Source organism: Pogoniulus pusillus, chromosome 35 (assembly GCF_015220805.1).
Source record: "Pogoniulus pusillus isolate bPogPus1 chromosome 35, bPogPus1.pri, whole genome shotgun sequence".
In the NCBI taxonomy this organism is placed as follows: Eukaryota; Metazoa; Chordata; class Aves; order Piciformes; family Lybiidae; genus Pogoniulus; species Pogoniulus pusillus.
In genome coordinates this window covers 10291530-10318893 of record NC_087298.1, presented here as the reverse complement: position 1 = coordinate 10318893, position 27364 = coordinate 10291530, and the positions used below count along the sequence as shown (strand labels likewise).

Below are 27364 nucleotides of genomic sequence, written 5' to 3'. Positions count from 1 at the left end.
TTTTGAGGGCAGTAAGTGGAGTCTGAAGGAGCTCTGCTTCGTCTGCCTCCCTCTGGTGAACTCCTCAGCTGGCACCTATTCAGTGGAAGATGGATTTTTATGTTTTAATTAAGAAACAGTGACTGTAAACATCTATTTCCTAAGCTTGTGCAGGTGAGGGAGGCCCTAGCTACACAGCACCGGAGGAGAAATACAGAGGCCATCTGGACAATTTAAGGCAAACCTCTCTACTGCTGGCCCACAAACTGAAGGTATAGTGAGCAACCTATGCAACAAGGAGCTCCAGGTCTGCTATATCCCAGGTGAAAATGTGTTTGCTACCCCTAATTCAGGTGTATCCAGGCTGTAATCAGTTGGCATCAGCTGACTCTGCACCAGGTTTATAAACCTCAGGTAGCTACAAAGAAGTGATTTTAGCCTTACTTTGCTCTCTGGAGATCCCATTCTAGTACTGGTGGGTGAAAATGTATCACTCTGCAGCCAAAGCAAACATTTGTACTGCCTTGCAAAGGTGGCAGGATGTGACAGCTGTTGCCTGCACAATACCTGGGCTGCCTTCTCCTGGAGTTTGCTGCCCTTTGCTCCCCAGGTCTGTGGAATCATATGACTCGATTAAAAATACCATTTATAGCATGCCATCTCCTCCTGCAGGTGCACCAGCTCCAGCAGAAACAGCAGCTCACAGTGTTGAGGGAGAAAGCAAAGAGAGAGCTTCAGGAAAGCAAGAGGTTTCTGAGTGACCTGCTTCAGCACACTGCAGAGGTAAGTTGCTGTCATACTGCTCCTGGATCCAGTCAGATGTTGTTCTGGTGTCTACTGGGATTTTCTCTCTCACTCAGAGTCCCTTAATCAAAAGTGTTACTGTTTTTTTTAACTGATAAAACCTGTAGATCAGGGTAACTCTTTGGAAGAGCTCAAGTCTCTCAAGTAATACAATCCCTAATGCTTTGGATCTGAAATCATCTGGGTGCTGCAGCTTTTGGTGTCTATGGCTGGGTTTACTCTAAAGTCAAGGAAAGACTATGTAAAGTCTCAAGGGATAAGCACTGAGACACTCAGGCTTGTCAGCCTGGCGAGATGCTGAGTTGAACAGGAGGTATCCCTTAAAAAAAAAAAACTGAACAACCAACCAACCTAATTTTGGCACACTGTTACTTTGTGGTTTACCTTCCAGTCTCAGATTATGAAGGCAATGAGGAACTGATGGACTTCAGTGTCTGTTTGTTAAAGTAAGAATTTAGCCCCAGATGCAAAAGCGCAAGCTCAAACACCATGTACTGTTCCAAGCTCTCATTACACAGCTGAGAGCATTAGCTTTAGAGGTTATATATCATAGAATCAACCATGTTGGAAGACACCTGCAAGATCATCCAGTCCAACCCAGCACCCAGACCATGGCACTAAGTGCCTCATCCAGGCTTTCCCTGAACAGCTCCAGGGACAGTGACTCCACCACCTCCCTGGGCAGCCCATTCCAATGCCAATCACTCTCTCTGACAACAACTTTCTCCTAACATCCAGCCTAGACCTCCCCTGGCAAAACTTGAGACTCTGTCCCCTTGTTCTGTTGCTGGTTGCCTGGCAGAAGAGCCCAACCCCACCTGGCTACAGCTTCCCTTCAGATAGTTGTAGACAGCAATGATATCACCCCTGAGCCTCCTCTCCTCCAGGCTAAACAACCCCAGTTCCCTCAGCCTCTCCTCACAGGGTTTTTGTTCCAGACCTTTCACCAGCTTTGTCACCCTTCTCTGGACACCTTCCAGTACCTCAGCATCTCTCTTACAGTTCAATTAATGTGTTCAATATATTTGAACAGCTCAGCCAGAAATTATCTCTGTGGCTTTTTGGTGTTTTTTAAAGCCTTTAGTATGAACACAGCACCCTGTCACTCATGAAAGCAACTCTAACTATCCCACAGTTTGTGAGCTGTTACACTGCTTAACTCCATGTGCTCACACAGTGATTTCACTGTGAGTTGCATCCAGCTCTTTAGGAATTATTTGGGTGAGGTTGGAAGGGACCTCAGAGATCATCTCCTCTAACCCCCACCCCTTAATTAGACTCAGCTGCTCAGTGCCTCATCCAGCCTGGCCTTGAACACCCCCAGAAAGGAGGCACCCACAGCCTCTCTGGGCAACCTATTCCAGAGTGTCTCCATCCTCATACTGAACAATGTCTTCCTAAAATTCAGTCTAACCCTGCTCTCCTGCAGCTTCAAACCATTCTCTCTTGTCCTACTGCTAGACACCCTTATGAAAAGTCCCTCTCCAGCATTCCTGTAGGAGTCCTTCTGGTATTGGAAGGCAGCTCTAAGGTCCCCACTACCTACAGGGAAGGGCTTTCCCCAGAGGAAGGGGAAGAAGGTGTAGAAGTTTTGTCTTTCCAGTAAATCATTCATCTCTATGGACAATTTCTCTGTGTGCAGGAGTGCAGTGGCTCCAAAGACATTTGTCCTTCAGTGCCAAGAGCAGACTGTGGAGAGCAAACACGCAGAGGACACCAATCAGAAGGTGACAACAGAGCTGGCAGGTAGATAAAGCACTATACATTGAGGTACAAATGATGGTTTGCCTATATGAATGACTTGGGTTGTTAAGGCATTGGTATTGTGTGTTTCTAAAATGGATGCTCATTTCAAGTCACTTACACTTGAGTCCTGTTGTCTTTAAGACCATGGCCAAACCATTTTATTCATTCAGATCTCTGCTGTGAAGATCTTTGTGATCCAGTCTTTTTACTCCAGTGTATGCACAAACCACAGTATAAACACCTTGCCAATGCTGTGGGAGATGTTCCATTGTTTAAAAGATAAACTCCATTTTGAAACCTATGGAAAAATCTCATTTCCCCCATTTTGCTTTGCCCACCGCACAGCTTGGCATGAATGAGACTATTGTATGTGCCTATCTTGATGTTAAAGTGGCACAGATTAAAGACTTGAGAATTGCTTCTTAGCTATCAGACTCTAGAAATTACTGGAGTTAGCAGAAAGGCACCTTCACAGAGGGGAAAAATGTCCAATATTGTCCAATCAATGTCCAGAGAAGGGCAACAGAGCTGGTGAGAGGCCTGGAACACAAATCCTATGAGGAGAGGCTGAAGGAGCTGGGTGTGTGCAGCCTGGAGGAGAGGAGGCTCAGGGCAGAGCTCATTGCTGTCTACAACTACCTGAAGGGAGTCTGTAGCCGGGTGGGGTTGGGCTCTTCTGCCAGGCAACCAGCAACAGAACAAGGGACACAGCCTCAAGTTGTGCCAGGGGAGGTCTAGGCTGGATGTTAGGAGGAAGTTGTTGGCAGAGAGAGTGATTGGCATTGGAATGGGCTGCCCAGGGAGGTGGTGGAGTCACCATCCCTGGAGGTGTTCAGGGAAAGACTGGGCGAGGCACTTAGTGCCATGATCTGGTGGACTGGCTAGGGCTTGGTGCTAGATTGGACTGGCTGAGCTTGGAGCTCTCTTCCAACCTGCCTGATTCTGTGATTCTATGACTGCATAAAAAATGAGCACCACATCTGAAAAATATTCAGCCTGCCAAGATTGGCTTGGCTATGAAAGCTAGGAACTGAAACAGGATCTCTGACTGCAATAAGGAATTATTTCCTTTCCTTCTTACCTTCAGTAATCAAGAGATGAATTCAGTGGAGCTACCTGCACAGAGGATAGGAAGAGATCAGAGTTCGGCGCACTCCAAAACGGTGGGAGAAAGAAAAGCCCTGGGAGGAAGGGGTCCACACTGCTCAGTGCTTCAGGAAGGTGAACATTAACTTACAGGATCTTTTTATCACTGAACTAAAAATTTCACTCATTTTCAAAGGGATTTTGACATTTTTAGGCCTAAATATTTATGTTCACTACAGACGTTTAAAGCATAACCATCTCCCTTCGTACTCCTGACCCTCTCACTGGAAATAACCTTGGGAGTTGAGCATTATTTACCTTACTTATAGGTCCCTTTTTTTGTCTTTACCTTTTCTACCGTGATTCCAGGTGATGGTGAGGTCAGTGTTCACAGTTTGCTCCTACAACACTGGCACAGGTTGAGGGTGCTGAGACACTGGCACAAGCTGCCCAGGGAGGTTGTGGAGCACAGAAGCACCCAATGTGATCAAAGATCACATTGGGTGCTTCTGTGCTCCACAACCTCCCTGGAGATGTTCAAGGCCAGGTTGGATGAGTCCTTGAGCGACCTGTTCTAGAGGGAGGTATCCCTGCCTATGGCAGGGGCTTGGAACTGGATGAGCTTTGAAGTCCTTTCCAACCTAAACCATTCTCTGAGGCCCAGAATCCATGTTCTGTGGGAACCACTTTGGGGGTCATCTTTTCCTTCTGTGGCAGAGAAATATTTTCCTTTACATCTCCTTTGAGATGGGTAGGTTCAGGCTGGACGTCAGGAGGAAGTTGTTGAGCAGGAGAGTGGTGCGAGGCTGGAATGGGTTGCCCAGGGAGGTGGTTGAGGCCCCATGGCTCGAGGTGTGTAAGGCCAGGCTGGCTGAGGTTCTGGCCAGCTTGATCCAGGGTAGGGTGTCCTTGGGCATGGCAGGGTGAGTTGAATTAGATGATCCTTGTGGTCCCTTCCAACCCTGACTGATTCTCTGACTCCTCCTCAGGCTCTTTGCCAGCAGAGCAGACCTCGAATCTGTTGTCCCCTCTGAGTCTGCCCCACAGCGAGAGCTGTGCAGGGGACAGCTCTGGGGCGAGCAGTGAAGGGGCTGGCTCCGGCAGTCAGGTAAGGCCAGCTCCTGTGGTTTGCTGCTTGGAGATCTCTTTGAGGGGCTTTTAGTCCCCATAGCAAACTTCTCCCCCACGCAGCACTTCTCTGCTCTGTCCCCAGTGGAGCGCAGTCGGCCGGCACTATGGAGGCTCCAGCACCTTCTGCCACTTTAGCCTGGCCATGGCGGAGCAGTGCCTGAGGGCGGAAGAGCTGCGAGCTCGACACCAGGCTGCCCTCCTCAGGCTCCGCAAGAAAGCTCTCCGGGAGAAAGCCAAGGCTGAGCTGGCCTGGCTGGGCCACCAGAAATGGTGAGGAGGGGTGACATGGGGGACAGAAAACCCTCGTGAGGGGGTCGGATCCTTCAGCCCTAGGTGGAGGTGGTGCTGTGTGCTCAAAGGAGGCAAAACTGCGCCAGGGCGGGAAAAGGGCGAGCACAGAAAGCTTCTCCTGCAGGGTAGGTGCAGGTGACCTCCGCAGTGGTTATCAGTACCTGTGGGGTGAGTGCCAGCAGCTGCAGCCAGGCTCTGCTGGGTGATGCCCAGTGCCAGCACAAGCTGAGGCATAGAAAGTTCCATTTAAACACGAGGAGGAATTTTTTCACTGTGAGGGTGAGAGAACCCCAGAACAGGCTGCTCAGGGGGGTTGTGGAGCCTCCCTCTCTGGAGATATTCCAAACGTGCCCGGACATGTTCCTGTGTGATCTGCTGTAGAGGATCCTGTGCTGGCAGGGGGATTGGACTGGATGAGCTTTTGAGGTTCCTTCTAGCCCCTGACATTCTGTGATTGTATGAAGGAGAGAAGCCTCCAGCCCACAGCTGAACTCCCTGCCGCAGCCTTCCTCAGATGTGCTGTGAGGTGTCCCACAGCACAGGCTGGGCAGAGCGGCTGTTGGGAATGGTGTGATCCCCTCTGTGAGAGATGTCCCTCAGCCCTCACCGCGCTCAGGTGCCACTGAGGGCAGTGTGAGACCTCTCTTCACACAGTGTCCCTCAGCACTGGTTGGGCAGGGGCCCTATGGGGAGTTTGAGCTCTTCTGGCACATGGTGCCCCTCACCAGTTGGTGCTGAGTGCTTGGGGAATCTGGCTGCAGCAGGAGAGGTCTGAGTAATACAGCCCCATGGTGGTGAGATGAACTTTCTGCAGAGCCTACTGCTGCTTTGAGAGGAGCTTTGCTCCCATCCTTGGCACTATTTTCTAAGGAGCATTAAATCAATGACACTTCAGTTATCTGATTCTGATCCCCATCCCTCTCTGGTCTCCAGCTGTCTGGAAAACCTGCAAGACAGTAAGGGAGCCTCTGTCATGGCTGCAAAGCAGCGCAAAATCCTACTGGAGCTGAAACAGGAGCAGGTAATTCTGGAGCCAGAGGAGCTAGATTTCATCTTCTGAGCAGTGGGAGGAGGCAGCGTGGGGAAGTACTTGGAGCTGCTGGGGCAAGTAGGGTTTGCTTTGTAAAAATAAGTCACTGGTGTTGTTTCACACAGCTTCTGCTTTGCTTCCTGCATTCAGTACGATGGAGTTTGTGTGCCAGAGTCAGCAGTCTGCAAATCTCAGGCAAAACCCACTTCTTTCTTTCTTTTTGTTTTGGTTACTCCACTGCTGTTGTGGATTTGTCCATTCATGCCACAACAGAGTCATGTAACGTAGTCTCCACTGATTTATGCTTCTGGTGTTGAAGTAGATTAATCTGGCAGCTAATTTTACAGGCTCTGTTCTCCAACTACAGAGGAACTCTGAGTTCATAATTACACTTGGTAGTCAGAAAATTTCTATCCCACTCTTTATGTAGTGCAAACTTCTTTATGACAATATTGCAAGGAATCCCTATGCAAGCAAGAGTGCAAACCACAAGCATCTTGTAGTTTTGAGTGGCCTGGGGATGATTTCCAGAGGTCTCAGCTCTCAGACACCTTATTTCTTGGGCAGTGAAGTATCTCCTTGCCTGTTGTTGTTTCTCACAGGTAAGCCCCAGTCAGCATCAGGGGAAAATAAAACTGCAAACATTTTTCTACAAGAAGAAAGAACAGAGCCTGTTTATATCACATTTCCAGGATGTTTTGAGAGTAGTATTGCCTTGTGTTAAGAAATACAATACACATTTTTAAGTAGGTCTCTCTTTCCTCTGTTATCTTGACTCTCTTATGGTCCTTTCTCTTTCTGCTCTGAGCAGGCAGAAATCCAGCACCTGCAAAACATCTACAGGGCAGCCCATCAGGAAAGAAAGCTTTTATTAAAGCAGCAAAAAGAAATCTTAATGATGAGACATTCAACAGCTCAACTCCAGGAAAAGCTGCATAATTTGAGTGGGAAGCAGGAGGTTAAGTCACAGTCACTAAATGTCTCGGTGGGTGTTTTGAGTGGATAATAACTGAAACTACAGCTAAGGAATTCAGGTGAAACTTTGGGTTACCTTTTCCTTTTAGCTTACAAGGAGCCCAGCAACTGAAGAACCAACAGAGCTGAAGACAACAAGGCTTAATTCTAGCTCAAAGTTCCACTCCTCTTCAGCAGACTCTACAGCCCACTCAGAAAGGCCTGATCCATCAGGGAATAAACAGAGTTGTCTCCAGCTAAAGAATAAACAAAGCAGGAAACATGAGGGGTAAGTAAAACCCTTTCCACAGCAACAGCTGAAGATCACAACCAATCCAGTGGAGAAGATGTAAGCAGTTCAGTCCCGGGTAATGACGTGAGCTTTAAATATTCCAAAGGGGGAGGTTTATAGCTTTTGAAGACCTGTGTTCAAGCAGTTGAGGCACCAAGATCACTGCTTAGCATTCTGACTAATGTTGTCTCATTGTTGCTTCGTGTTCTCCATGTGTCCAGCCTACAATCTGCTGTTCCAAAAGATTAAGTTCCTCAGGGCAGGGACCAGCTTATTGCAAGGTATGTGAACAGCAGCAGGTAAATTATGCTGTCCAGATCCAAACTTGGAGATCATTTCCATACCACTCAGTGAATTCTTCAGGTAGAACACATTCATCACTTCAGCATATCAGTACACCCCAGTGTATTTATATCAGATTTTCCCATTCTTTACACAGAATCACCCTTCTGTGCAGGGGGGAGAAAAGCTTTTAAGTGAAATCTTGATTTTAATCAGCAAGTTGTTTGAGTTAGTATTCATGCTAACTGTACTGTTCAGCAGAGACTGCTTCTGATGTTACAGGGAATTACTTTGACACACAGAAGTGCTGAGATCATACAGATATTGATTCCTTCAGTAGAAGAACCTAAATCTGAGCCTTAATCCTGAAATTTAGAGAGTCTGTGACTACATATATCTGTCTGTGTCTGTACACAGAAACATATATCTGTAAGCATGTAGTGCTGTGATTTGGATTTATCAGAAGAAGTTGAACAATGTCTCATGCTGGAAAAAAAAAGCCACATTGGTTTGCCATCATAAGCTTATTTCATGTGGAAAGGGCTGCACTGGATAATAAACTATTTCACCCCGCATGCAGAAATGTAGGCTAATATTTGTTCCCAGGCACTTGTACTTCCATTTAGAATGGCTCCATGCTCCTGAATCCTCTGTGCTTTAAGAAAGGCTTTATATACTAATTTTAAACTCTGCTTTTTTTGTTCAAGCAAGTCAGCAACAGAACAAGGGAACACAGCCTCAAGTTGTGCCAGGGGAGGTCTAGGCTGGATGTCAGGAGAAAGTTCTTCCCAGAGAGAGTGATTGGCATTGGAATGGGCTGCCCAGGGAGGTGGTGGAGTCGCCATCCCTGGAGGTGTTCAAGCAAAGCTTGGCTGGGGCACTTATTACCATGCTCTGGTTGATTGGATAGGGCTGAGTGCTAGGTTGGACTGGATGATCTTGGAGGTCTCTTCCAACCTGGTTGATTCTATGAAATGTACCACTGCCATCAGGCTTAGGCAAGTTAATTGACACAGCATTAATAACCAGGATATCTTTTAATGATGCCACACAGCTGCTTATGATAATTCACATTTTCTTGATGGCTTTTAACTACAAGCTAAAACCACTTCGGAACTATATTAATTAGAGTTCAAAATACTCCTATGGAAGGAGCAGCAATGTATTGATTTAATTGGTGAAATTCACTCCTTTGTCATCCTCTGGCTCTAAGCCGATGTATCACTCAACCCCTCAGAGCAGGCTTGAGTTTCACTCAGGATTTAACTACAGAAGGCTTTTGTACTGCACTAGGCTTAATTTTATGCTTAAACTGAAGGTGGAGGTGTCATGTGAAATGCCCACAGCCAAAAGCAATGCAGGAGCTCTGCCAGTGTTCTGATAAAGGGCTGCATCCCCATTTGCTTCCCACTGAGCCTCTGGAGCTGGGCAGTGCAGATGAGTACTCAGCAATATTCACACTGCTCAGAACACTCTTCCAAAGCAGGCTCAGATGGATGAAAATCCACTTTGCTTTATAAAAAACAAGCAAGACAACAAACCCAGTCATAGATAAATATATGAATTAAACCTCTCCTTTCATTCAGTGTTCCCCAGACCTTCAGCAGACCGAGAGAGTCAGGTTTGTGCATTTACTTAAGTCCCCACAGGGAGAGGCTTTCAAATAAATCCCTGCACGGAGCTGATCTATAATTCATGGAGTTATTGATTACAAGTCACAGAAATCTTTAAAAGGCTTCTTGGCTGTGCTTTCACTTCTTATTGCTGACAAGCCTGCTCATAGGTGAACAGTGAATATTGGCATCAGTCTAGAGCAGACAGGGCCTGGAGAAACTTGCAATGCGCCCAAACTGACTGCTATGCGGTTGTGTGATCTCTTCTCTGTGTAGGAGTTGTAAGTTGGGCTGCAAGGGGATGGAAAAGCCTGGGAAATCCTTTTTTTTAAAAAAAAAAAAAAAAAGATTTTATTTTTTTTTTTTACCAGCATGCACAAAAAGCTGCTGGTTTTGGGGTATGTAAATGGATGTCAAATACTAGAAACAAGGAATGCAGAAAATACAGAATCAGTCAGGGTTGGAAGGGACCACAAGGAGCAGCCAGTTCCAACCCCTCTGCCATGCCCAGGGACACCCTACCCTAGAGCAGGCTGCACACAGCCTCATCCAGCCTGGCCTTAAACACCTCCAGCCATGGGGCCTCAACCACCTCCCTGGGCAACCCATTCCAGGCTCTCACCACTCTCATGCTGAACTACTTCCTCCTCACATCCAGGCTGAATCTCCCCACCTCCAGCTTTACTCCATTCCCCCTAGTCCTGTCACTACCTGAGAGCCTAAAAAGTCTCTCCCCAGCTCTTTTGTGGGCCCCCTTCAGATACTGGAACGCCACAATAAGGTGGCCTCAGAGCCTCCTCTTCTCCAGCCTGCACAGCCCCAACTCTTTCCTAACTCATAGTTAGGAAAAAAGCCCAAACAGCTCTTTCGAAACATTTCTAAAGCAGTTAGCAATGGACAAACTATTAGCTAAGAATCCAGAATATATCTTATCTATATTTGTCATAACTTGGGAACACAAACCCAGCTCCCAGGTATTCATTCCTTGTGTGTTTACAGATTTACTACTGAGAACAAGAAGCTACTGGCACAATTTCAGACACAGGCAGAGAAGTCCTCAGGTTTGCAGCAGTCCCTTGATGCGCAAGGTCCTGATGCATCTGAAATGGTGGGCAAGAAATCCTGTGATGCTACTGCTCAAACCACAGGCTCAGTCTCTGTGCTTAAAGATTGCAGAACCACAGGTACCCAATAAAGAAGACAAACTGTATTTTGTGACCACTTAGTCAAGCTGAATGACTTTAGGCAGAAGTTGAAGTTTCAGCTCAATTGATCTTTCAGAAGAGGACTGTTAAGATAATTAGCTCATGAGAGAGAAATTGAGATGTTGATCTCTTCCTTGGTGGGTTTTGGCACCAGCATCTGTTCGGGATTAGCAAGAAGAAGCTGTAATAAGGGTGGGGAAAGGAAGGTGAGACCTTAGAAATAAAAATAAGGATGTTCTTTTAAAAGGAACATAGATCAACTGAAGACAGACTTTGATAGGACATGCTAGAGCTATTTTATTTTCCAGGTTTTATCCTCAGTTCATATTTTACTCTTAGTAGGATGTCTAAAAAAATAAGTGAGCTAAAATAGCAGACATTCAGATGAAAATATTTCATTCAAACTCTTCTTGTCTGCTATTTTGGTCATTATTTGTGTGTTTGGTAGAGTACTGAGCTCCTCATCTTTATTTGTGGGCAGTTGGTTTTCTTGTCAAAGTGGAAGTAACAGTAGATTTAGGAGCACTAAATCTAGTGAGGACTATCTCCTGAATGTGATTTACATATGAGGATTACTGAACTTGAACCCTAAATTACCTGTCAGAAACTCCTCTACAATGTTTTTTTTTAAATGCTGATAGATTCATCTGTAATCTTTTAAATGTTCCAGTTAAAGAAGTGGAAGTGCCTGTCCCTCATGAGATCCATCAGGTGCATGGCAGTCAGCACCTGAAGCATTTGGACCATATTTCTCATGCAGCTTCTGATGAACTGAATTTAAAAGCATTTCCCCAAGGATTAGCTTCCACTGAATCATTGTGTGAATCAGACAACTTCTCTTTGAGATGTGAAAGTGCCAAATCGGACTCTTCACTCCCAGAATTTCAGAAAGTGTCTGCAGCTTGGATTGACATCTCAGAGAGCTCTACTTTAGACTCTGAATTAGAGCTGAGAAATGGAGAGGACACAGATGTCAGTATCCCAGATGACTTTGTCTATGACAATGGTGCTGTGATTCCTCACATTTCAAAAGAGACTCTAATTGAAATAAGTAATGGGAAGGAAATGTCACCCAGTGACAAGCACCATGAATGTGAAGTGCCCAAAGATGACAGCATTGAGACTTTATCACACTCCCAGAAATGCCCTGGAGATGTTTCAGATCATGGCTGCGCTGATGATTTGCTTCCCTTCATTCCATCAGACACAGCAAGTGCCTCCAAAGTGAAGCTATCAGACTCCTTCCAATCTGATAATCCTGCCAAGGAAGTGGATGAGCCACATCTGGATGCCTCAGAAACCTACAGTGGAAACAAAACCTCTTCTCAGGAGATCACAAAACAGGGTGAAGATGTAGTTGCCAGCTCTTCGGGGAGTGCTGATATTTGCTCACCTAAGATCTGTGAAGAGAAGCATCTCAGTTCTACAACTATCAGAGTGCAAGAGGATGGTGGAATTGACAATTTTTCTGAGTATCCACCAACAGGTTCTTTGACACATCTAGATCTGGGAACTGGCCCACTTAAGGACACTGACTCTTTGCCACCTGACAAAGATACTGTAGATAGCAAAGTATTAGCATGTCTACCTTCAAGAAATATACCAATTTCAGAAGGCAAAAATAATCATGCACAGCTTTTGAATGATAGACTCTCACCTAGTAAACTCTCTGCATCCACACCAGGGAATATTGAGGAAGTCCATACAGAAACCAATTCATCTGACTTCTTGCAAAGAGTGGCCACAGGAGATCAGAGTAACTCAGCAACTGAGAGAGAAGCCATAGAGGAAGCAAGGAGGGGACTGTTTTCTTCTGTCTCCTCAAAAGCCCAATTGTTTCAAGTTTCAAGGAACTGCTCTTCCAAAGGTGAAGATGATTGCATTAGAGATGAGGGTCTCCCTCCAGCTGGTAGCTTGTCAGAAATCCTGTCTCCTGTTGATGAAGTGTTGTCCTATGGAAGTGCTGACTTACCATCCTCCAGCAAAAAGGATTTGTCATTCCCAAGTGAAGACCTTCCTCCTCCCCCTTTAGGTGCAGAGGTAATGAAAAATGATGGTTCTACCTTCAGTACAGATGATTTCCCACCTCCACCAGAACAAATGGCAGTCTCAGAGTCTAGGCAGAGTCTGGATGAAGATACATCACTGAACATGGATGTGTTATTACCTGATAACACTATGCCAGAGGAATTTCCCCTGCTTAGTGGAGAGACAACAGATGCTTTTTCAGCTCAAGATGGTAGTCCCTTAGAACAATCTTTAGTTCAAGGTATTCCCAGTGCAAAGGAGCCCTTATTAGAGCACCAACAAGGAGAACATGAGACCTCTTCACAGCATTTGGAGTTTCTAGCTGTGTCAGATGCTGTTTCTTCTGGTCAGGCCAGTGCAAGTCCTGATTTCATCATGAAACAATGCAAAACATGCTTAACACTGCCCAAAGCTGAGGAGGACAGTGATGATCCATTACTATCATTTGAAATTGGAGACAGAGTGTTAGTAAAGCAGACCCAGCCTGGAACCCTCATGTTCAAAGGACGGACTTGGTTTGATAGTGGCCATTGGGCTGGTGTTGCACTTGACAAAGCTGAAGGTGCTCATACTGGAACTTACAAAGGGGTGAAGTATTTTGAGTGTGCTCAAAACTGTGGTGTCTTTGTCAGACCCAGTGAGATTTCACACCTGATAAGGGCTAACAAAATGGGTTCCAAATCCACTGGAGATGAAGATTCTGATTCCTACGATGATGAATCCTTCAAAGGAGATTGCAAATACTCTGACGAGCAGGAAGGAGGGCTTACAGAGAAGAAAGCAGAAGACACCTGCAGTGCAAGAGGATCAGAAGTGAAAGAAAACCAGTCCAGGTTACACACTGCCTTGCCATCTGGAAAAGGGCAGAAGCTTCCACATTCTGACCAGTGCAAATGCAACAAATTTCCTTGTCAAAATAACTTCACGTGCTTGGGATCAGACATGTTAAAACCAGAACTGACACAACTAAACCAAAGGATCCTTGCAAATGTGTTCCCAATGAGAAGGAAGACTGGGAAACATAACGAGGGGACCACAAGAAAAAATCTTTGTTGCCTGATAGAGGACCAGAAAAGAAACAAACTTGCTGATGACATTGCAAGTGAACTCTGTAAAAAACTTCTGCTTGACACGTTAATTGCCTTTTCTGCAACAGCTCCACACAAATTTAAAAGTGCCTTTGAAAAAGATGTGATGGATTATGGCAAAGGCCTAAGACAAGAAGACAATCAGAGGCTGTTTCTCCTCAAAGAAAATTCAGTTGCAGCCTTATCTGAACAATCAGCCAAGGTTTCTGATGTGCTGCTGTGTGATTTCGATACGCCTGGCGTTCGTGGCTGTCACACAGCAGCAGAGAGAATTGTAACTAAATTCGTAGATGATGCAGTTAAAGAATATAAGAAGATTAAAAGAAAACATGGATCAAAAGCAGACAAAATATTTCATTCATCTCCAGAGATTTCTCCAGCCACGTTGCCAGTAAGTACAGTCAGAAAGTTCTTGTCTGCTTAAGTGTCACTCCTGGAATTGGCTGTCGAAGAGCAAGCACTTGTGCTGCCCAGTTGTTTATCATCCATAAAAAAATACACCCTGTTGAGTTCTGGAACCAAGTTGCTCACTTAATGTCATCATTCCCTCACTCAAGGAATTACCCTGCAGCCAGTGGATAGCATTTGCAGGTGGGAGATGGATGAGTCAAGTCATAACATTGTATGGTCCTGCTCTGGCAGGGGGTTGGACTCGGTGATCTCTTTGGGTTTCTTCCAACATCCTGTGATAAGATCATAGAATGGCTTAGGTTGGAAGGGACCTCAGAGATCTACTCCAATCTTCCTGCCATGGGCAGGGACACCTCTCAACTAGACTTGGTTGCCCAAGGCTTCATCCAATCTGGCCTTAAACACTGACAGGCAGGAGGCATCCATAATCACTCTGAGCAGCTCATTTCAGCATCTCACTATCCTCATATTGAAGAACTTCTTGCTAAGTCCCCTGCTCTCCCTCAGCTTCAGACCATTCCCCTTGTCCTGTCTCTAGACACCCTCAAGAAAAGTCCCTCTTCAGCTTTCTGTAGACTCCCTTCTGGAAGGCAGTATAGAAATACCAAGTACAGCTACTCCACATAAAGCAAATGGAACTTTTTTTGTTGGGATTTGTAGTCAAAACCAATAAATCTGCACAAAAATCAATTTCTATTGATTTCAGAGCAAACTTGGGTGTCTGTCAGCTCCTCTGCCTGACTCCTTTGTATCTCCTGGCTTTGAGACATTCATATCCTGTGTTATCTCTGCATGCAGCTTCTAGCAAAGTCAGGATTCAGAGCTACCAGAGTCTCACTTTTCAGCTCTCTAGCAGTTGGAAGCCCAAATGCAATGGGAGCTTTTGCTGCCTGCTGCTTCTAGTTGCATGGTGTCTAATTTTTACTTCTTAAATAGTCCATCAGAGAGTATCACCACAGAAAGTTTAAAACTAAGAAGTAAAGTAGACCAAGTATTAAAAGGAAGTAGCTCCCAAACCCCAAAAAACTTGCTTTGGGGGTGGGGAAGGTGGTCCCAATGTAGAATTGTAATGTTTCAAAATGTCAGATATTCATAGTGAACTCCAAATGTGGAACTCTTTCTAATGTTGAATTCTACCCAATACAGTTAAAATAGGTAATTTATTTTAAGAGCACATCAGTTAAGAGCTTATTTGAGCCCATGGGTAACAAGATGCTTTTAAGTGGAACCTCAAATTGCTAATAATCACAATGCCTCCAAAAATTGTATGCAAACATGGAGTATGTCACTTGGCTTTTCTTCTTCTCTCTACTAAAGCTCCTCATCAAAATCCTTGATGCTGGTGTTTTTGGAAGCTCTGAAGACTTTGATCAGCCTAAATCTGACCAACATGTACCTGTGAGACACACACAAAAGCAATCCCTTTACAGATTAGATCAGTGGCACTCAGCTCCTTGGAAGAAAACTGTGGAAGTTCCTCTTGTGATCCCACATCACAGTTCATATGTTAAGAAACTGTCTGCACATGCTGTAGAAAAATTATGGACCCCAGAAAACATCTGCTCACGGTTCAGGAGAATCAGTGTGCCAAAGCACTTTGAATGTAATGATCCCTCAGGGAATGATTTGGAAGCAGAAAGCAAGAGGATGTATAATCAGGTATTTTTAAAGCCTTAATTGTTATTAGACTTCTCTAGTGTTCAGTAGGCTGACTCATAGTACTCATTACTGCTTAGTACTTATTTAGTGTTAGCAGCTAGAACAATATTAAAACTAAAAGAACATTGAAAGGGATATTGCAAAATACTGCTTCTGGCAATCAACTGCAAAATAATTCTACTAGAGTAGATATCCTTGCCCTGACAGAAGCCTTTTGACAGAACTCTGCAATCACAACACCCTGAACACCTACCCCAGTGTCTGACTTGGGTCTGTTCAGATACAAACAAGCTTCTTGGAAAGCTGCAGTCCAGAGTCCCACTCTCCTGCCTTGGATGTCTTGGTGAGTGTGGAGAGATCTTCATGTTCCTCAGCATTGTGAAACTATCATTTTAGAGCCCTTTAACCTCCTTGTGCAGATAGATATCCACAGCAGAGTCTCTAGTATAAGCTATCCATAGTTAGTGTTTTACACACCATTGTTCAACATCTGCTGTACAAGGTTTTGTGCTCTGTAGACAATGCTCACCATGCCATCAGCTACAGGAACAGCAACAATGCAGCTGACAGTAGGAAATTCTGCAGTTAGATGCAGACCTCTGCTGTCAACAGCCCAACATCCTTTGGAAGCACTGAGAAAACTTCTGAAAGGTCACCAGTGAGTGTCAGTGCTGTGTCTTTGTTGTTACAGGTTATATTTGATCTGACCTGTGAGTTGCTATCTGCAGAGTATCAAGTGACTGAAGGTACAACCACACTTCCATGGATGAAGGAAAATTTGGAGTCTTACTGTTCCAGGCATCTCTGCAGAACAGATGTCAGTGATGTCAAGGTACGCTCTGGGAAGTGCAGTAACAAGAGTCAGTGAAGACAGCAGATGGCAAAAAGACCAAAATGTGAACTTTGGGAAGATGATGGCAGTGATGAGGTGATCAGAGGAGCAAACAGCCTTGCTTTGAATGCTGGAATAAGCATTGCCTGAGATAATTAAATACTCCAAGTCTATGGAGCTCCTCTGCAGAGGAATGGAAGCTGGGCTTTTGCATCTTCTGGTTATGACTGCATTTGGTGTAACCTCTATATTAATCTTCTGGTTTAATCTTGCCTTTAAAATGTGTTGCTTGGCCAGTATTGATCAGCTGCTTCTAGATCAGTTCCCTAAACTTAGATTTAAAACTGGATTTTTACAGTGGCACCTGTTGCTCCTTTCCAATCTTGGCAGAGACAGAATTCCTGTGACAATTCATTTCAGCTTGTTGTTTTTTTTTCTTATGTTATAGGCATTTGTTCAGGGTGAAATTGTTAAACTAATGAATCTGGAAAAGAATGACTTAGAAATGAAAAGAAAATTCCTTAATGTGACCAAATATGGCAACTGTAAGAGGGATAGAGTGGACCTTATTCTGGTAAGCAAACATCCACAAGGAGATCTGTATCCTTCTTCTAGGTTTAAATCAGAAATTCTCCTGCTTCTATGAAAATTAACTTAACTTAAAATGAGTTCAGAATTTCCAGTTATTGCCTTCCTTTCCCTCACATTTTCAGTAATAATCGTGGAATCATAGAATCATTCTGGTTGGAAAAGACCTTTAAAGATTGAATCCAGCCATTTTCTAACTTCTACCAAGCCTGCTACCACATTTCTGCATCTATTAAACACATCCAGGGATGGGGATTCAGCCACCTCCCTGGGAAGCCTGTTTCAGTTTTTGAGAATCCTTTCAGTGGAGAGATTTTTTTTTTTTAACTGATCTCCAACCTAAAGCTCCCCTGGTGCAACCTGAAATCATATCTTCTTTTTAGTCTAGCTCTGGTTACTAGGGAGAAGAGACCAATTCCTACAGCCACTGCTTGGGGAGTTATAGAGAGAAGCTTGAGGGGTAATGGGTTTAAATTGCAAGACAGGAGATGCAAACTAGATGTTAGGAAAGGGTTCTTTCCAGTGAAGGTGATGAGACACTAGCAAAGGTTTATTAGGGAGGCTGTGGATGTTCCCTCCCTAGAGGTGTTCAAGGCCAGGTTGGATGAGGCCTTGAGTGACCTGTTCTAGTGGGAGGTGTCCCTGCCTATGGGTGAGGGGTTAGAACTTGATGAACTTTGAGGTCCCTTCCAACTTAAACTATTCTATGATTCAATGATCTCCGCCCAGCCCCCTCTTCCAGCAGATTTAACCCTAGTTACCTCAGTTGTTCTTCATCAGACCTGTTCTCTAGACCCTTCGTCAGCTTTTTTGTCCTACTCTGGGCAATAATCCACTATTTCCAGTTCTTGTGAGTGGTTTAAGGTCAATAAATGACATTTAAAATGCATATATAAATTTGCTGGATTAGTGTGTCTCGGCACCTTCCAGAGCTGACCCTGCTCTTATTCTGGAAGGAATCATTCATTTCCATGTTGTATTTTAGATCCAAGAGCTCTGCAGAGAAGAATCTCAGTGGACTTGCTATGATGATGATGAATTTGCTGTGAAGATGAGAATGACTGAAGACATATTTGACAGCTTGATCCATGATACAATTAGAGTTCTCAACAAGATTTACCTGAGAAAAGCCTCTGATTAGAAGCTTGTTCCACAAGGCTCTGATGGAGGAATTTTCTTCTGATTTTTTTAGGCAAGAAATGCATGATTCAAACATTTTTATTGTGGCTTTGTACCCAATACCAGCATGGCCTCAGATAATTTGCATCTTCAAGTTTACACTTGAAAGGATGCAAGAGGAAATGGAAAAATATTAGTTAAAAAAAAAGTTCTTCTTGTAGTTTTCTGCTTTGGAAATGCTTTTAGGGTCAATGCTCTTGGGCTGATGTCACACAGAATCTGAGGGGTGTACATTTTATTCTTAGCTGTGTTTTTTTTTGCTCAACATAGCACATTACTCACATGCATTTGAAGAGCATAACGTGGTTTAAAATAGTACACAGGTCTACACAAACAGGATTCAAACCCATTCTGTGTGTAAATGATTCTTTGTCAGCATGTTCAGGCTGTGAGTGATGACGAGTACATCTGTTTTGAACAGTGTTAAGCCAGTTCTAGGTGACTGCTTTAAGAGCATAAATAGATGGAATTAAATCTCCCAGAAAGCAAATTGCTGTGGATCTCTGCAGTCTGGAATAAACTCCTCTACTTGGAACAAAACATTTAGGGATGGATGCAGCAGAGTTAAAGGTGATTTTGCACTGGAAGTATTTGATTTTTAATATGCTGTGGGACTGGTAGCCTGGAGCTGGCTTCAGAGATGTGGCATGTGGAATGATGTTGCCCTGTCAGGATCCTGGAGCTAGTCATTCCCTTTTAATGTCTACAGCTCTATGTCAATGAGAGAAATAGTGATGTCATGCCATTTAAATGGGATATTTTTTCTATCAGAACTCACATCTCTGAAAACTGAATATGTGCATGTGATTAGGTTATTTATCATGCAGTTCTCAGGAGCTCTTTGAATTCTTACAGCATCCAAACACAGGGTGCTGAGGATGTATTTTTAATTGGCAAAATGGAGGAAATCAATAAGCTTCTTTTTGCACTGGCAAAATGGGGGAAGAAAAAAATCAACCTTACAAGAAGAACATGTAAGCATAACTTTTCTCTGTGTATATTGCTGTGGTCTCCCCTCTTTTACAATGAGATGATCAACAATAAATATTTTTTGAATTGGTCAGGGGTTTTAACATTAAACACCATGCAAATATTTCTTACTGAAGCTCAAGCTGCTCATCATTCAATAACTGAATGTAAGTAGATCTGACTGAGGCAAATCACATCCATTCAGTCTGCCTTTGAAATAAAAGCAAAACAATTAAATATAAACTTCATCTATACTTGCATTTAAATGAAAAAAAAAAGACAATCTGCTTTTGGTGGGTAACAAAATACATTTTCAGTTTCTATTTTTAAATACTGATGGCTTAAATCTTTTCAATAGTGAAATGTTTGTTTTCTGAATAAATAAAACAAACTCTGTGTAGCCTGGCTGCTGCTTTTTTTTTTTTAACTGAAATCAATTAGAATTGCAGATTATAGGGTAGAGATTGTTACTGTTTCATGCTCTACCGATTGAGCTAGCCAGAGCCACACAACAACTCTGTTATCTGTGTTTATGTTCTTGTTTTTATACATTTCAGCAAGCCTATGAGTGAAGTAGACATCACCACTGTTTCCTTTTCACAGTCCACCTAACTTCAAACTAGCACATTTCATTAGTTTTGTTGTTCTGCAGCCAGCTCCTGGGGAGGTTACAAAGCCCTGTCCTAGGTGCCATAGGAACAGAAACAAAGAGGCAGCTCCTGCCCCAAGCGCATTAACTGCTGCTCTTACCCTGGAAACTCTTCTCGTGTCCCTCGTGGTACGCTTCCTCAAGTCTCTGACTTTCATCCTCATTGATTAATTAATCCAGATAAGTTATTTGATCTAAGATTAATGCTTTCTTGTTGTCAGTTGATAGTAGATTTAACTCAATTTCTTTCTCCTGGACTTAACAGACAGCTTGTTGGATACAATGACAAATCCATATATTGAGGCACCACAGTTTTTCAGGTTATTGTCACCATGCCTCTGCAGCAGCAGCAGGATTCTTGCTGCGTTTGGAATGGAAGCTATTAAAAATATCACTTCTAGGGGTGAATGAATAGATGAAGGACTCATTTCATTTCAGACTGATGCCTTATGTTGTGCTATATGTTACACTGGAGGAAGATAACCATTATATTTGCAATTAGTTTTTTGAGTGAAGTCTGAACCCTTGCAAGGTGCTAGCTGCAGAAGGACATAGCTATAAAGTAACTATTGCTGATGAGAATAAAAAGTGTGTACAGAGAACGTGTCAGATATATTTAATATCCCCCACCATTCTGTGTTCAAAACCTTAGATTCTGGCACCCAGATATATTGACCTGTTCAGTCAGTGGCAAGACTTCAATATCAAGATTACTCTCCTTCAAGGTCTAATATTTTGTTTGCCTTGGGTTTGATCAATATTAACCTCCTGGGTCAATAAATCTTGATACTTGCCTCAAGAGGAGTCATTATCTTTCATAGAAAATGATTATTTCTCAGTTAAACCCTACATTTAATTTTCCTGTAATCCATCTCTTTCATCTTCATCCATTTCCCAATTCTTCTGAAAAAAATACACTCTGAAATATCTTAGGTACTGCAGACTTTATTTTTTTTTAACCCTAATTAGCAGCTACCACAAGATTTTTCAATTCTTTGAAGCTGTTGGACTCTGCAATTCTAACCATTCAAGTTTGTTGCTTACAGTACCCAGGAAAGATAGAGACAAAATAACCCTCGGTGGGAGGTGATGCAACCAACCACATCACTTGTAGCTGGGGATAATGATGAAATAGAGGTGAGTGAGACAGTTCAGTTATTAATGGTTAGGAAAACAGAGAATAAGGACAAGAAAAGGCAAAGGTGTCAGTATCTGTTCCTCAGCTCTCAGAGGAATGGATTTTTTTTGTATATAAGATTCCTGCCCTTGCACTGGCTGGTCCCAAACGATGTCTAATCTCTGAATTAACACTCCAAGTAAGAATTGGGACCCGTTTGTTTCCCACTTGAATGATAAAAAGAAGCATTTGTGAGTAGCAGGTGCAAGAATTATCTTTTCAGGGACCTCAGTCTGTCAATTACCTAAGTTTTAAACCCCTTTTAAGTCATCCTCTGGGGATGTTTTCTCTGTTGGTTTTCTGCCTCTGCTAATGTAATGAAAATTCCTGAGCCTGTACTTAGAAATGAAACTTTCATACTGTGGCTACAGCTCTAAAAGCTGCAAAAATCCATTACTAGCACTCAACCAATTTGAATTTGCTAAAAGGATAGGATTTCTCAGATCCTCTTCAGAGTTCACAGCGTCCTCCCTGCAGCCTTTCATCCCATCTTCAGTTTGGAGGAGCAATGGCTTTTCCCTGCAGAGCAATGTGCTTTGGGATGAAAACAAAAGGTCGTGATATTGTAATCTCTTCTCAGTGAGAAGCTACACGAAGTTGAAACTTCTGTTTCTATAGCAGACTGCCCTATAAAATCAGCCACCAAGCTAGTGCTTTAAACTCATTCGTTTTACTTCATTTCCTTACAGTCCCCCTGAGGAAAATGCAGCTCTAAACACAGCAGCAGAGAGTTTACTTGCGGTGTGTCCCTGTCACCAGTTTGGTAACACACTTAGCCACTAAGCCACCTCCTCCTGGCCCAGGGGGATGAGGAAATAATAAAAACTGACTTCAAAGGACCTAACTGACTTGAAAGTACCTTTGTAATACATGCAAACCACGTAAGGAGAGTACTTTGAAGAGCTACTCTTCTAGTTAAAGAACCCATTCTTTTTAGTTCCTAGGTGAGAAGGGACTGTAGTTACTAACCTGTTACTTTTCCTTCATGTAGCAGCACAAGTGATAAGGGTAATTCCACTTAGAAAGTATGGCATTGGTAGAATTTAAAACTGAGAAATTGAGAAATCCTGGTCTGCACCAGTGGCACACACATCTGAGACAAGACTTTCAGTCCTCTGTCTCAGTTTCTCCACCCTTAAGGTGATACTAACTTTCTAATGGCTGGGTAATGGATCTTAAAGGTCTGTTCCAGCTAAAACAATCCTGTGGTTCTATGAATGGTGCCTGGTGAGGGGGAGCTGTCTACAGGTGCATCCCCACCTGGGGATCAGCCCGGTGGGGAATGGCTGAGAGCAGCCCTCAGGAAAAAGACCTGGGGATCTGGGGTGATGAAAAGCTCAACAGGAGCCTGCAGAGTGAGTGCAGCCCAGACAGCAACCCTGTGCTGGGCTGCAGCAAGAGCAGTGAGGGCAGCAGGGCAAAGGAGGGGATTCTGCCCCTTGGCTCTGCTCTCCTCAGACCCCACCTGCAGTCCTGGGTGCAGTTCTGCAGCTCCCAACACAAGGAGGACATAGAACAGTTGGAGCCCATCCAGAAGAGGGCCATAAGGATGCTCAGAGGGGTGCAGCAGCTCTCCTATGAGGACAGGCTGAGAGAGTTGGGGCTCTGCAGCCTGGAGAAGAGAAGGCTTCAAGGAGATCTTATAGTGGCCTTCCAGTATCTGAAGGGCACCTACAGGAAGGCTGGGGAGGGACTATTGACAAGGTCTGTTAATGACAGGATGAGGAGTAATGGGTTTAAACTGGCAGAGGGGAGAGTCAAACTAGATGTTAGGAAAGGGTTCTTTCCAGTAAGGGTGGTGAGACACTGGAATGGGTTGCCCAGGGAGGTTGTGGCTGCTCCCTCCCTGGAGGTGTTCAAGGCCAGGTTGGATGAGGCCTTGAGTGACCTGTTCTAGTGGGAGGTGTCCCTGCCTATGGGGGAGGGTTGGAACTGGCTGATCCTTGAGGTCCCTTCCAGACTAAACCATTCTATGATGCTATGTGTCACTGCTATATTAACCAGTGACAGACAAACCAGCAGCAACACAAAAGACAAGTGGACATAGGAGTCAAAGCCACTTATTGCTGTATCAGCAGCCTTTTTATAGACCATTCTACCAATTGTGGTAACCCCACAAGTGATGAAACACAATGACCAGAAAACATACTGCTTTTAGCTTCCTTAGTGGCCAACAGTGAGGTCTTGGCTGTCTTTGCACAGTCTGCTTTCAGTTCTTTGTTCTAAGTGTACTATGGAACACAAACCCTATGAGGAGAGGCTGAGGGAGCTGGGGGTGTGCAGCCTGCAGCAGAGGAGGCTCAGGGCAGAGCTCATTGCTGTCTGCAGCTGCCTGCAGGGAGGCTGTAGCCAGGTGGGGTTGGGCTCTGCTGCCAGGCAGCCAGGGACAGAACAAGGGGACACAGTCTCAAGTTGTGCCGAGGAAAGTATAGGTTGGATGTCAGCAGGAAGTTCTTCACAGAGAGAGTGGTTGGCATTGGAATGGGCTGCCCAGGGAGGTGGTGGAGGCACCGTGCCTGGAGATCTTCAAGCAAAGCCTGGCTGAGGCACTTAGTGCCATGGTCTGGTTGACTGGCTAGGGCTGTGGGATAGGTTGGTCTGGATGATCTTGGAGGTCTCTTCCAACCTGGTTGATTCTATGGTTCTATGTTTCTGTGCAAATGCCACTCCAGGCAAGCAGAGCAGATTACTACGTTTCTAACGATCTTCCTGCCTCACGTCCCCCGCAGTAGCCGGTGCGGCGTGGCGGACAGCGAGCCACAACACCCGACTCTCCGTGGGTGGGCAACGCTGCCTCCCTCCCCAAGGACGCGGGGCAGGCTCCCCACGGTAACGGGGCAGGATCCGCCGGGGCCGGCGCAGCCCGCGGCGGCAGGGCGGGAGGGCAGCAGGGCGGGAGGGCGGCAGGGCGGCAGGGCGGGAGGGCAGCAGGGCGGCAGGGCGGGAGGGCAGCAGGGCGGCAGGGCAGCAGGGTCGCTGGGCCGCGTCGCCGGCCCCGGCGCGTTGCTATGGCGCGGCCGCGCCCCGCCCCGCGCTGCACGCCGCTGCGTCCCAACATGGCGGCGGCGGGCGGCGGTAGGCGGCTGGAGATGTGGCTGCTCCTGCTGCTGCTGCCGCCCTTGGTGGCGGCTCGGCTGTACCGGGCCGGGGAAGACCCGCTGACCGTGCTGACGGCAGGCTCGGTGCGGCAGGCGCTGCTCAACTCCTCGGCCGCCTGGGTGGTGCAGTTCTACAGCTCGTCCTGCAGCCACTGCATCGCCTTCGCCCCCACCTGGCGGGCCTTGGCCGGGGACGTCAAAGGTGAGGCGTAGCCGCCGCCCCCTCCGCGGCGGGCTCTGCACCCCGGGGACGGTCACCGCCGCCGCCCGGCTCTCCACAGCTCGGCTCCGGCCAGGCAGCTGCTGGCCTGACCCTCTGGCTCGCAGCCCTCCGCCAGCGCGGCCTCCCTCGGCCCCTGGGCCGCGGCCGTCGGTCCTCGGTGCCGATGGTGGGACCGGGGTGAGGCTCCGGTGTGGGCCGCAGGGGTGCCTCGTCGTGTTGCCGGGCACGTGGTCACGCGTGGGGCGCTGAGCTGCGGTGGGGCTTTGGCAGAGGAGCTTTGGTTTGTTGTGTCACCCCTGGGCTTCAGCAGGGCCTTGGCACATGTGGGTGGCTGTGTTGCTTTGGCTCACTCTGCCCCCCCTGAGCTTCAGCACAGCCTTGGCATATGTGGGTGGCAGCGGGACTTTGGCTCACTGTGTCACCTGTGGGTTTCATCAGGGCCTTGGCATGTGATGCTAGAGGCGTTTTGGCTCACTGTGTCATCTCTGGGCTTCAGCAGGGCCTTGGCACACGTGGGTGGCATCAGGACTGCAACTCGCTGTGTTTCCTGTGGGCTGTGGTCGTGTCTTGGCACGTGTGGCCATGGCTGGTGTGCACTGTGGTGCCTCAGTATCTATGGATCACCCTTCTCTAGGGGCAGATGCAGCTGGAGACACGCAAGGAGACCTGAGAGTAGCAAGACTCCAAATAGGTTTTCTGGGAATCTAGGGATAAACCACCCCCACCACTCCCACACGCAGAGATCCAGCTGTGCATCTGCATGCAGGCAGCTGTGTGTGTTGCAGCGTGCAAGTGAATGCACTGAGTCACAGCAGGTATGTTTGGTTTCTAAACTCGGAGGCAAGATAATTATCTTCTGAGTGTTTTGTAAAGAGTCTCCTGCTTTAGAGGCTAAATGGAAAATAAATACTGTGGTTCTGGAGAGGCCGTGCATGTGGTTGGTTTGTATTGTGCAAATTCAATGTAGTGAGAATGGGCTAGGGGGAAAAGGAGTGCTAGGAAATAATACAAGAATCAAAGTAAGTGGGAGTCAGATTCTCATCAAACAGTGACTTAAAAATAGAGGCTTTGGTGGTTCATACTGAGGGAGACCTGTCTTGCTGTGCCTTAGTCTGCTCAGGTTTTTTGGAAGGTGCTGGTGTTCAACTCTGTAGATCCAAGGTAAGGAAACTAGCAGAGGCTCCTCTGGTATAAGTTCAATAATTCTAATGGAGAGAAGATCTGAGATCAGATTTGTAGGAAATGCTATGCTTCATATAGTGGTGTTAAAGGCTTTTAAGCTACTCTTAGTTTAGCATTTCACTTGAGACACTGCCAGGATGGAGAGAGCAGTTGTAGTGTATTCGTTTAAGAGTGAAGAGCTCTGCCTTTTCTCTGGCAGCCTTGTATGTGAAAAGTGTTAATGATTCACATGAAATGTAGGTGCAGTATCAGCTATGCATGAGTTCAGATAAACAGAAGTGGAAGTCTACCCAAAAATAGGTCCTGATGAACTTGTCACATGCTGAGGATTGCTTTTGATGAACAGAAACAAACAGCGAGAGGCAGAGAGCAGCACGTTTCATGTGCTCCTTACTTGCAGGGGGGTGTGTGTTTATAAAAGCAGTACCTTGTCCCTGTTTTCAGGGAAACGTTGCCTAACATTTTCACTTTCTGAACTGATTTGCTTCTAGCCAAAACACTGTTAGGTTTGATTTACTTCTGTTTTGAAGAAAGCTAAGAACAAGGAGGTGTTTGAACACTGCAGCAAAGATTGTCAAGAGCCTGGACTGACCAAAGCTTTTCATCAGCACAAGACAGGAACATGTTTATATATTGCCACAGCAGCAGGATACCTTTGTAGTCAGTATTTTTTGTAACTTGCAATGACTTCTTCAAAATATGTAGCTCCTTTCTCATCTGCACTCATGGTAACTGCAAATGATGCACTTGTGTTGCTATAACCAGTTAAAGGCCTATCTGCCTTTTCATCTGTTAAGTTTTTATGCAGACTTTTCATTTAAAAAAAAGTGGATTTTGGTGTTTGTGGACATTGGCACTACCAGCAGATGCAATTGGCTTCTGGTGTTGTTTGTCAGCAGAATGTTGCCTTTTTAAAGCTGAACGAGGAGACTGAAAACAACACTTTTTTGCTGGTAGCTTCATCCAAAAAAAGCAACCAAACAAATAACCCAACCCAAATCTTTCTCCCACTTAGGCTGTGTCAATATTTAATTTTCAAACTGAATTTCCACATTTGCTGGGATATTGCAGCTCTCCTTGAGGATGCAGACTTGTCTGTGTTTGAGAACTCTTAGCTCACTGTGGTTGTATTTGATATAGTTCAGCTAAATAGGTGCAACTACTTTGTCCATAAAAAAACCCTGTGCTAATATATTTATTTTTTATCCTTAAATCTTGGCAATGCTGTCATTGCAGACTTCAGAGCAGAACATAATCCTCCTGAAAAACAGGAGTGGTGCTTGCTGTTGTGTAATTTATGCTTTGGGTTTGATACTCCCAGGCTTTAAGCTTAGAGTCCTTGCTGCTACATTCCTAATCACACATTCAGTTTTATGACAGCAGTCCAAAGTGGCCATTAAAGTTAATTGTACTTCTTCTGTCTTAAAACCTGATTGAATCTATCCACCAAAATGCCCGTGGGCTGGAATTATATGCAGTAATTTTCTGTGTAGAAGTAACAGACCCTTGCAAATGTCATATATGACAACCCTTGAATTATATACAGAAGCAAATCTGCTCCTCTGCATGTGGAGCCATCGTTGTCCACCTCACAGTTGTTGTTCCAGACCTAGCAATAATGTTTTCCTTCTAGAAATTGTTCTTTAAACAGTGGGGAACTGCAGGATCCTTGTTGCTACTCAGGAAGCAGCCTGGGTGTTAAAATACATACTTCTCAAGCAGCCCACAGGGGGAGAGGCTCCTTGTGATGAGTCTCTTATGTTCCTGACTGAAACTTCCTAATGGAAAATGACACACGGTGTGCATCGACCTTCTGGAGGGGATGTGCAAGGTTTATGCAAAGAAAGTATCTTTCTTGTAATACACTG

At 45.2% G+C, this 27364-nt stretch overlaps 2 protein-coding genes across 3 annotated transcripts in view; both read left to right on the top strand.

Annotated features, from left to right (window-relative positions):
* Positions 1-422: 422 nt before the first annotated feature.
* On the top strand, positions 423-19567 carry CCDC187 (coiled-coil domain containing 187). Its single transcript, XM_064171159.1, has 15 exons — positions 423-454; positions 652-762; positions 2426-2529; positions 3617-3750; positions 4605-4723; positions 4829-5016; positions 5971-6058; positions 6879-7052; positions 7132-7310; positions 10208-10392; positions 11084-13920; positions 15258-15599; positions 16291-16431; positions 16880-17005; positions 18005-19567. The coding sequence occupies exons 4-15, from the start codon at positions 3627-3629 to the stop codon at positions 18158-18160; spliced, it is 4659 nt and encodes a 1552-aa protein (XP_064027229.1). The 5' UTR covers positions 423-454; positions 652-762; positions 2426-2529; positions 3617-3626; the 3' UTR covers positions 18161-19567.
* A 4482-nt stretch (positions 19568-24049) lies between these two features.
* Positions 24050-27364, top strand: part of QSOX2 (quiescin sulfhydryl oxidase 2) — a 29128-nt gene continuing 25813 nt past the window's right edge. The window contains exon 1 of one of the 2 annotated variants that reach the window (XM_064171043.1): positions 24050-24293. In XM_064171043.1, the coding sequence (XP_064027113.1) occupies positions 24050-24293 (244 nt within the window). The remainder of the gene's footprint in view (positions 24294-27364) is intronic. The other variant, XM_064171044.1, reaches the window with a different exon arrangement.